This window comes from Coffea arabica, chromosome 11c (genome assembly GCF_036785885.1).
Source record: "Coffea arabica cultivar ET-39 chromosome 11c, Coffea Arabica ET-39 HiFi, whole genome shotgun sequence".
NCBI classification, from domain to species: Eukaryota; Viridiplantae; Streptophyta; class Magnoliopsida; order Gentianales; family Rubiaceae; genus Coffea; species Coffea arabica.
The window spans coordinates 34,202,599-34,213,671 of NC_092330.1; the positions used below are offsets into that span (position 1 = coordinate 34,202,599).

An 11,073-nucleotide genomic window follows, 5' to 3' on the forward strand; every position below is an offset into this window, starting at 1 on the left:
GGTTCCCCAAGTTCTATATCCTTTTGATGCTAGTTGCTTCTTTATCTCTATCATTTCACTTTCTAAGAAACCAAGTATGGATTATTTTAGTAAATACTGCCATTGTTATTTAGGCTTTTGTTATGAAAATAATTTTATTCTCAAGTAAATGGTTAGGATCTTTGGTTATCATGGTCTAAAATTGCTACATTAAACAAAAGCTAAGAAGTTGGAGGAGCAATGTGATAACAAAAAAAACAAGGCAAAAGTATGCTTTCCTGGTTGAGAAACAACAAGAGCTCGAACAGCAAGAATGTCGAGAGACTTATAAGAGGTAAAAGAAAAGACTATTGCACTTAACAAAGGTATATGTACATATAAAGTGTAAGTTTAATTACAGAATAGTTCAATATGAATCAAATTAACCACATTTTTGACACGTGATTATAGTATGCCTTTTGACACCTATTTGGATTGCTATAGTTAGAAGTTTTTGTAAATATATATACATACATATATATATATATATACTATAATGATTTAATATATATGAGATAAAAGAAATAATTAAAAAATATGTCCAGGAAAACGTAAAAATTTATTTGAAAAAAAACACAGTCCAAACGAGGTATTAACTTATAATCTACTAGGTGAAAAGCTTGTTGGACTCCATGGTGTAGTCAAAATGGTCAAAATATTATTTTTTTTTCTGATTATGCATAAAAAAACCCACAAAAAAAATGCAAAAGAAGGAAGCATTGCAGTGATTGGCCACTTGCAAAAGAAGGCCAAATGGCCCAATCACTAATTTTTTTTTTTTGACTTTACTCTTTCGTCTGGTTGACTTCTGCACTACATTACAGTCAAACCAGTCTCGCACTCCTGTTTTCTGTCTTTCACACACAACAGGCATTCCTCTCTCTTTTTACACCTTCAATACACATTTCAATGAAACCAAGCCCAGCTGAATTCGATCCCTGAAACCCACCAGGGAAATAATGAAAAAATCCCCAAATTTAATCTTTCATATTTTATTTCTTCTCCTTTTGATCAGCCCTTCAGTCTTTTCTTGGAAAAAAGATGAGTTCAGAAACTGCAACCAGACACCTTTCTGCAAACGCGCTCGTTCACGGAAGCCCGGCTCGTGCAATCTGATCGCCACCGAGGTCTCAATTTCCGACGACGGTGACCTCATAGCCAAGCTCATTCCAAAAACCCAAGAAAATAATGAGTCACAAGATGCTCCAGTTGAGGTAGATAGTAAGCCTTTACTCCTTACTGTTTCAGTTTATCAAGATGGTATTTTGAGGCTGAAAATTGATGAAGAACAATCTTTGAACCCGCCCAAGAAAAGATTTGAGGTCCCTGATGTGATTCTTGATGAATTTTTGAGCAAGAAGTTGTATTTACAGAGGCTTAGTGAGGAGAAAATTGATAATGATTTGGGTTTTTCATCAGTTGTATATTTAGATGGTGATTATGAAGGTGTGCTTAGGCATGATCCATTTGAGGTTTTTGTGAGGGAGAGAGGGAATGGAAAGAGGGTTTTGTCTATAAACTCAAATGGGCTGTTTGATTTTGAGCAACTGAGGGAGAAAAAAGAAGGGGACGATTGGGAAGAGAGGTTTAGATCGCATACTGACACGAGGCCATATGGTCCGCAATCCATAAGTTTTGATGTATCGTTTTTCGGGGCTGATATTGTTTCTGGGATTCCTGAGCATGCTACAAGTTTGGCTTTGAAGCCTACTAGTGGTCCTGGTGTGGATGGTTTTTCTGAGCCTTACCGGCTTTTCAATCTTGATGTGTTTGAGTATATTGATGAATCACCCTTTGGCCTGTATGGTTCCATTCCCTTCATGATTTCTCATGGAAAGGCGAGGGGGAGTTCTGGGTTTTTCTGGTTGAATGCTGCTGAAATGCAGATTGATGTTTTTGGTACGGGGTGGAATGCTGGTCAGGATAAGATAATGATGCCAGTGGATGAGAAGAGGATTGATACCTTGTGGATGAGTGAGGCTGGTGTGGTGGATGCATTCTTTTTTGTTGGTCCTGGGCCAAAAGATGTGATCAGGCAGTACACTTCTGTGACAGGAAGACCAGCAATGCCACAGTTGTTTTCAACGGCATATCACCAATGCAGGTGGAATTACAGAGATGAGGAAGATGTTTTTGATGTTGACTCGAAGTTTGATGAGCATGATATCCCATATGATGTATTGTGGCTTGATATCGATCATACAGATGGGAGGAGGTATTTTACTTGGGACAAGGTCTTATTTCCTAACCCAGAAGAGATGCAGAACAAGTTGGCTGCAAAGGGTAGGCATATGGTTACTATTGTGGATCCTCATATTAAGCGGGATGATAACTATTACATACACAAGGAGGCTTCAGATAATGGTTATTACATCAAGGATGCAAGTAACAGGGATTTTGATGGGTGGTGCTGGTCTGGGTCCTCATCTTATACTGACATGGTCAATCCACATATTAGGTCCTGGTGGGCTGATAAATTTTCCTATGGTAATTACGTTGGTTCGACTCCATCCTTGTACGTATGGAATGACATGAATGAGCCTTCTGTATTTAATGGTCCAGAGGTAAATTGTTCTTACTCCTTATTGGTTTTGATAGGCAAATGGTTCATATTCTGCCAGTCTTTCAGCATTTAATTCTATGTCCTTTAGGTCAATATTCATATATATTCTGATAAATATTGAGTGCGCCCCCTCGAGTATTCTTGTGTCCCGCTATATCAAATGTTAAATGCGAATCACTAATTCAGTTGGACAAACTATTGCTGAGTCTATTCTTACATCCGCTGCAACGGGATAGAGTCCCGGAATGCCTGCTTGACTCTGACATTGACATTACACGAGGAGATAACTCTTTACTTGTGCTTATGACACACCCTAATGTGTGTGCAGTTAACTAAAAATGTATTTATCAAAATTATCTCTGTACAAAATTTTGGTCAAATTACTTTATAATTTAGATAATCGTACAGAAAGATGGTTTTAGTTGAAGGGAATATGTGGGAGTTAGGGTGGTTTGGGAGTGAGGAAGTTTGGAGAGTCATTCTCTTCTTTGGCTTCGGATGACCTGAGCTTGTCTATAAAATCAAATTGATTTGATTGCCCTTTCTGAGGTCTCAGCCAATTAGTCTTCATGGAATCTTAGATTTTATCAATTTGTCAAGCTGATTAAGTTGCAGTGGCAAGTGATTTTCTCTATTTTTTTAAAATGTGGACATAGCATGTCACTTGTCCTACTGTTAGTTCAAATAACCTACAACCATTACAAAGGGGATTTTGTTCTATATTTCCTGGTCACCCATAATATGACTTGTACAACTTGAAGGCTGAACTCTATATGGATAATGTGGGGTTCATGAGGGGACAAGAGCAGTCATTCTTGGGTTTGTAATGAATTATAATTTACTTCCAGCATGTTGGAAATTCAAGCAAATAGAAAGACAACGTGGAGACAGGGAGATAGAAAAAGTCTAACATTGAAGGAGTTTTGGAGCACACTCAATCTGGTTAGAGAGCATCACAGTCCACCAATCAGAGAAAATATAGTACTGTATTTCCTAAATTTGCTGACAAATTCCTTTTTTTTGATGCTAGAATACCTTATTAAGACTTGACCCACTTGATAGTGTGATATGTAGGACTAATATACACCAAAATAATCATTTTGAAGCTGGAATAGGGTTTGAGCCTAAGGATACAGAAATTCTGTTAATTCTAGGATTAGGAATCCTCCAGAAAATAGTCAACAGAGGCTAGTTATTAAGGGAAACAGTAGAACATTTCCAGTAGAATTGATAAACTTTGGAGTAAACTCTTGGTGGACACTCTAGAAGTGCATTCTCCTAATTTCTGTTACCGCATCACCCATCCTCATTTAGACAACATAACTTGATCTCTTTTGGCTGATTTGAGATTTTCTTAAGCAGATAGTTTTTATTGCTTATACAGGAACTTCCTTTTCGGGCATCTATTTTGTTTTTTATACTATATATGATTGCATGTTTCGTTGAAAAGGGTCAATTTAGCTGAAAGTAAACTTTTGTCGCACAAATTTCATGGAGGTCATCTTTTTTGACCTTGTAAAGCTCGAGATTATTCATGTAACCTCATTTTTGCCTTGGGTTGCAGCTTTGTGAATGATGAATCTCTTTCTTATTTCCAGTTGTCAGCCTTTTCTTCTTATGTTGTTCCATCTTCTGTGATTTTTCAATGTGTAATTAAAAATGCTAGCAACAATAATATGATATTTGCAGATTAATTGAGATGCTGATTGGATGAGCAGGAAGTATCTTATATAAGTGTTATGATGCGGCTATGATCTGTTTTTACATCTACTTGATTATAGAAGAGTATGCTACTGAAGTTCATGAATATCTTTGTCACATATCATCTTTTACTTAGCAATACTAATGCAGTCATAATCATAATTTGATTTTTTAGTTATATTTTGCATGAACCCAGCTCACAATGCCCAGGGATGCTTTGCATTTTGGAGGCATTGAACACAGAGAGTTACATAATGTCTACGGTTATTACTTTCACATGGCTACATCTAATGGCCTTGTTAAGCGAGGAAATGGAAAAGATAGGCCTTTTGTCTTGTCGAGAGCCTTTTTCCCTGGAACTCAAAGATATGGAGCAGTATGGACAGGAGATAATACAGCTGAATGGGAACACCTAAGGGTTTCAGTTCCAATGTTATTAACCCTTGGTCTTACAGGAATATCATTCAGCGGTTAGTAAATTGCTTTTGCTTTTTTTACCATTCAGTAGTTGACCTTTCTTTTTTATTGTTAGTGATGCTAGATGTACTTTGCAGGTGCCGATGTTGGTGGATTTTTTGGCAATCCTGAGCCTGACTTGTTGGTGCGTTGGTATCAACTGGGTGCTTACTATCCATTCTTCAGGGCACATGCGCATCAAGACACCAAAAGAAGAGAACCTTGGTTGTTTGGGTATGACGTCTTCTTATCCAAATTGGTAGATACAAGAAAAATTTGCCTAATGCTATCATCATCTGTGTTTTCTATGTATGTGTTTTTTTTTTCATGCTTTAAGATTGAAATTGTAATTTTTCTTTTTCTAATTTGACCCCCTCCCCACTCTTTTACCCAAAGAACAAGGCAGGAAAAAAAAAGTGACGTGCACAAAAAATAGCTGCTTTTTGTGCTTTAGGATTTTTTAGTACTTGTTGCTATCTTTGTTTCTCACCTAAAATGATGTTACTTAAGACTATACTTAACCTATTTTACTTTCGTGTTGGGACTAGGCAGTAGGTGTAAGATTCAAAACATCTACAATATTTATAGAATGCTTGCTAAGTTGTCTGCAGCAAACAAATAGGAACAATCTATGTTGTTCTTATAATTTTTATTAAATCATCTATTTTCTTATAGTTAATGCGATTCATTATACCTATACATGGATGGAGATGGCAATAAAGCGAAAAGAATCTTCCAGGAGTTAGCTTATGAGAAGAATGGCCAAAACCATGAAACTTTGAAGTTAGTTTTCTGCTGTTTGACAAGATGCATAATATGTAATAAAACAATCAGTTCAGGTTATCATTAAAGGGGGGGAAAAAGCTAGGGTAAAATATAGAAAACCGCCCAGTAGTTTGGTCAAAGGTCATAAAACCCCCTTATTGTTTCTAGACACCCAAAAGACCTCTTTGTGCTTTGGACTAATGTGGAAACTGGATGGAAACCATCTAGGTTAACAGAATAGTCTGACATATCTTTATTACGCTTTTGTTAATTTTACTTGCTAATTTAAAACTCATTTTTTGTCCTTTCTTGTTCTTTTTTTGGTTTCCTTTTTTCTTTTTTTTTTTCTTCTTTTTCTACCCGTCATTCCATGCCCACTGCCCCTCATCGCCAATTAAAGGACCCCTCCCTATCCACACGGGCAATGGAAAATGCCAGAATGACTAACCACATGAAACCCACCCTCGAGTATAGATTAAAGACTCCCTACATTATTTGCAACTGGGATCTTCTTATTCTCCAATATTTCTGCTATAGCTAAGACTTCCACGTTGTCTTTGGGTCTAGGTTTGTAGATCTGGGGTGGGTTGAGTTGTAGAGTGATCGAGAAGGGTGATTGTGGAGGCAGCAGCAGCAGTAGGATGATGTGGCGGTGGTTGAGCTGAATTGCTTCTGGTGAAGTTAAGCATTGTTGTTCAACTTGAAATAGTTCATAAAAAAGAAAAGAAAAGAAAAAAACTTGGGCAATTATCCAATTCAGCAATAGAGGTAAATGCTTCAAGACTTAAAGGTGGTGGTTGGCAGTAGTTGCACCAGCAATAGCTGGCAGTGCTCCACTGATATTGTTGTTTGTTTTGATCCTTCAATCAGGAAGATGAAAAAAAGGGAAAGAAAAGGAGAAAAGGAAAAGAAAAACAAAAAGGAAAGAAAAGTGAAAAGGTAAATAAAAGAAAAGAAAATTTACTAAATTCTCCTACATACCGTTTGTGCTCACTTGTTAAGTGTGTGTAGTTCACTCTCCGTCAATTTCAATGATTACTGTCAATATTCCATAGGGGGGTTTTATGACCTTTGACCAAACCATAGGGGGGTTTTCTATATTTCACCCCCCAAAAAAAAAAAGAATCAAATTTTCTTGTCATAGAGTCATATTACATGAATGGCTACAATAGATTTCCGTTTTTAGCACACAAGAAGTGTTAAAAAGAAGTGCTGGGTTGAAGGAAGTTGAAGGGTATCTTGCATCTGTAGCATGTCAACTTTGGTGAGTCTAGTCACCATACATTGAGGTTGATGTTGAACTCAATCGATCGCACATGCTGGCCAAACTATGTCAGTTTGTTGCTGGATTCTCAGGCTTTAACTCCTTGTTTGTTCATATTCAAATATCTTATTCTGATAGGTAGACAATGTAGCTATATAGGCATCAAGAGATACAATATGACCTGTTTGGATGCCTTGTTTTTGGCCCTGTTTTTTAAACCCTCTAAAAACACTCCAAGTTTTTAGTATACACACCCAAAATATTAAAAAGCACACACCCATTTCTCTCTCCTACCACCACCTTCTTCAATCATTTCTACTTCCTCTGCAGCTGCCGCCCCTTCCTGCCCCCACTGACACTGATGCCGGTTTTTTCTCCTTTTCTTCCCTCATTTCCTCCCTCTCCTCCTCCCTCTTTCCCCTTCTCCCTCCCTCCCTCCCTCCCTCCCTCCCTCCCTCCCTCTTCCTCACTACCTAGGTTCCATGTATAAATGAATCCCTTGAGCAAGAATAGCGGCAGCCACAACTAACTCGTTCGAAGGTCTTCTAAACAACCATATGCACAGCCATCCAGTTTCAGTCTTATCTAACTCTCTTAACTCGAGTAAATTGGTATCAAGGGATGCACAAGTGCTTGGTGAACTTTTGCTTCCAGAGAGGCAATTTGATTATCCCAGATTAACTTATTGCTACTCATCAAACTTATAATCTTGTAGAAAAATCTTAAAGTACTAATTTAGAAGTAAGCTTGTGGATAGATCTCAGAAGTTTGATTATCCTGTGATTTTTTTCATGTTCATTTATATTGGTGGGACATAGAAATACATTATTTATGGATCTTTTATATATGTGGACAAAATACACAAAACCTGTACATTCTTATGGGTTTGGTAAATCATGTCCAAATGAAATGAAAAGCTCTGCATGTACAATTATCTACTTTTTCATTTAATAAAACCTCTGAAGCTGATTATGAAGGTTAAACCTTTTAATCATTGAAGAGCTAGAGCAGCCAGAAGTCATTAACAGTGAATTTCTTCTCTTCTGTTGGGTGATAGTATATGCAATGCAAGAATTGTTCATTCACTTTGAATATTTTAAAAATTTGTTGCCCAACATTTAATTTGTTGTCCTTCCTCCATAGGACCTAGACGTAAACTTGTACTGCTAACTTTGGTTAGAACTCAATTAAGGAGCAAATTTAAGTAGGAATCACATCTTCACTTGTGTTTTAAGATAAAACTGTTCCCTCCTTTCACAAGAATATATCTCAACCATGTTTTTGGTAAGTATATCCATAGGAATAAGGTGAAGAAGCCCTACTTATGGTCCAGTGGTCCTTGATTATCAGCAATTTCTCAAAGATACAATGTGGTGATGAAAATTTCTGACATTTTACATAGATTATCAATTTGACTGATGATGATTCTAAATTTGATCTTTGCAAATTTTAAAAGTTCAAAAAACTCAAGAGACCAATTTTGTTTGGTTTTTTAAAAGTACAAATTATGCCTTGTGACCTCAACATTTCTTACTTTAATCTTATGATTACTAGAAGGTCAGGAAAGGGAAGTCACTTCTTCAATGGACTTGGTAGTAGCATGTAGAAAGTTTTATCATCTCTTATATTGTCATAACTTTATAACTGATCTCATATGTTCACTTCTGTTATTTGTTACAGAGAAAGAAATACAGAGTTGATAAGGGAGGCAATACATACTCGCTACATGTTTCTTCCTTATTTTTATACATTATTTAGGGAGGCAAACATGACTGGTACTCCAGTTATACGTCCACTTTGGATGGAATTTCCAGCTGAGGAAGAAACTTTCAGTAATGATGAGGCTTTCATGGTCGGAAATAGTCTTTTGGTGCAAGGAGTTTATACTCAGGTGATACCACAAGGAGATAAACCAAGTTATTTTATGCATCTAGCTATTGTCTTTTATATTGTGATTTATTATATACTAAATACTAGCTATGTAAACTGCAACCAGCGAGCTAAGCACGTTTCAGTGTATCTTCCTGGAGAACAATCTTGGTATGACTTGAGGAGTGGAGCTGCATACAAGGGAGGTAAGAGACACAAGTTTGAGGCGTTGGAAGATAGTGTTCCTGCATTTCAAAGGGCTGGAACTATCATTCCAAGGAAGGATCGGTTTCGCCGAAGCTCTACACAAATGGGCACAGATCCTTATACGCTGGTATGTACTTGAATGATACGCAGCTATTCTCACTTTGACATGCTAATTAGTAATAAGCACAGCCCATGTATCAATTGAAGTTACTAGCCATATTGCACGTGCAGTGCACTTGTCTTCGTTTTAGTTTGTCCAAATTTTCATAAACTGGAAAAGTGGACATGGAAGGATAAAATTGCAAAGCTCTCACTTGAAAGTTGCTAGAACACCGGGATGGTCGTCTGATCAACGAGATGTTTTCAGTGTAAACCAACTTGTAGTGGCGATGTGTTAAATCTCTTGAATGTGATACTATTGAGAAAAATGGTGTAATTTGCTCTAGGTAATTTAATTACTTGAGATAATAACAGGGAAATAGGAAATAAGGACTCAGAATCTAATTGACCATGGAAGATTACAACTGGATGCAGGTCAGAATAGGCACCCTTTTCCATGATTGCTACTTTCTAATATAAATGATTTTATTGTTGTTCACCATTGTCAGGTTTTTGGGTCCCAGGGGTTTCAGTTAAATTGAGTTATTGGCTTATTGCTAGAATTGGCACATTGCCTGCTGAGGGTGTTTTGAGTACCCTGTTATTCTTCCACGAAATGCAGTTGTTCCACTTACTTTCTGGGTCAATTAGTCCTAGTTTAATATGGAACAACGTTGGAATTCAACTTATTTTCCTTTATAATATATGGAAAATAATGAGAAAAATGTGGGAAGGCGGGGGAGTGTGTGGACACCTTGTCCACTTCTTGAAAATGAATTATTTTTTTTTGCTCTGTTTTCCGATGGTTGTAACCATAGGATTCAGAAGAAAGCTCAAAGGATGTAAACGAAGGAGGCTTTTTCCATGACTTAGGTTTTTTTCCTAAAAATCATTTATAGGCTCTAAAAATCATTTATAGGCTCTTTCACTAAAAGATGTGAATCTGAATGTTGCTGATCATTATGTGAACTCTATTCATATTGGCAAGCTCTGACTGACTTCATTAACGGAATCTTGTCTGTCACCTTGTAAATAGCCATTCTCAGGATCTTTTATATAATGATTTTGCTAAAGAGAGGCATCTTGTGTGCAATAGGTTATCGCGCTCAACAGCTCCAAGGAAGCAGAAGGTGAGCTCTATATTGATGATGGCAAGAGCTTTGAATTCGAGAACGGTGCCTACATCCATCGCCACTTCAAGTTTTCAAATGGAAAGCTTACATCTTCAAATGCTGCCCCTTCTGGTGCTGGTGGAAACAGATTCTCCACGGACTGCACTGTGGAGAGGATCATATTGTTAGGATTGTCTCCTGCTCCAAAATCTGCACTCATTGAACCAGCCAACCAGAAGGTAGGTGTTCAACTGGGGCCACTTACAATTAGACATGGAAACAGCCCTTCTTTTCTGACCATCCGGAGGCCAAATGTGCGAATTGAAGATGATTGGACGATTAAAATCTTGTAGGTAGTGGGAGATTGTCATCAAGGCACAATTGATGTTAACATCTCCATATGTTGCCAGGTTTATAAACTTGATTAAGATAAATTTTGGTCTACTCATCAAGCAGTTCTGATGGGACTTGCTTATACTCTGAACAATTGGAATGTTGGATGCATGCAATTGGAATATGGAGATACAGGCAGTTGAGCAAAAATATGAAACCCTTTTTGTATACTTTAGCATCTTTGACGTTGTACTCATCTGTATATATTATTATTATTATTATTATTATAGTGTGTTAAATGATTTATATTTTGGTGTTTCTTACTTTTTTTTTTAATCTACCTAATATGCTGTTAATTGAAAGATTGTAGCTTCTTAAATGTGATGGATAAACAAGTCATTGAAATGACAACTCTATCAAATTGCAAAACTTCTACATCCAAGTGGAAGTTTGTACCTAACAAAGATTTAGGAGCATCTCTTTGTCAAATATTTTGGTGTACCTGATTAGTTGGACTTGTCGAGTAATTGTACAATATAACCACCGGGCCAATGGCTCAGTGGCCACCAGGGAGGGACTTAAGTCCCTTCTTGGGCTGTTGGTGAGGGTTCAAATCTCACCAGCAGCGAAAAAAATTTAAGGGTTGTGCCATAGCACTCCCTTGGTCTAGTTGGGTCTGTATACCC

General features: G+C 37.2%; 1 protein-coding gene across 1 annotated transcript; it reads left to right on the forward strand.

The window, feature by feature from the left end:
• Nucleotides 1-863: 863 nt before the first annotated feature.
• On the forward strand, nt 864-10,693 carry LOC113716693 (probable glucan 1,3-alpha-glucosidase). The gene is made up of 6 exons (XM_072071459.1): nt 864-2,582; nt 4,479-4,752; nt 4,837-4,972; nt 8,448-8,658; nt 8,764-8,970; nt 10,039-10,693. Exons 1-6 carry the CDS (start codon nt 978-980, stop codon nt 10,405-10,407), a joined length of 2,802 nt encoding a protein of 933 aa, XP_071927560.1. The 5' UTR covers nt 864-977; the 3' UTR covers nt 10,408-10,693.
• The last annotated feature ends 380 nt before the right edge of the window (nt 10,694-11,073 follow it).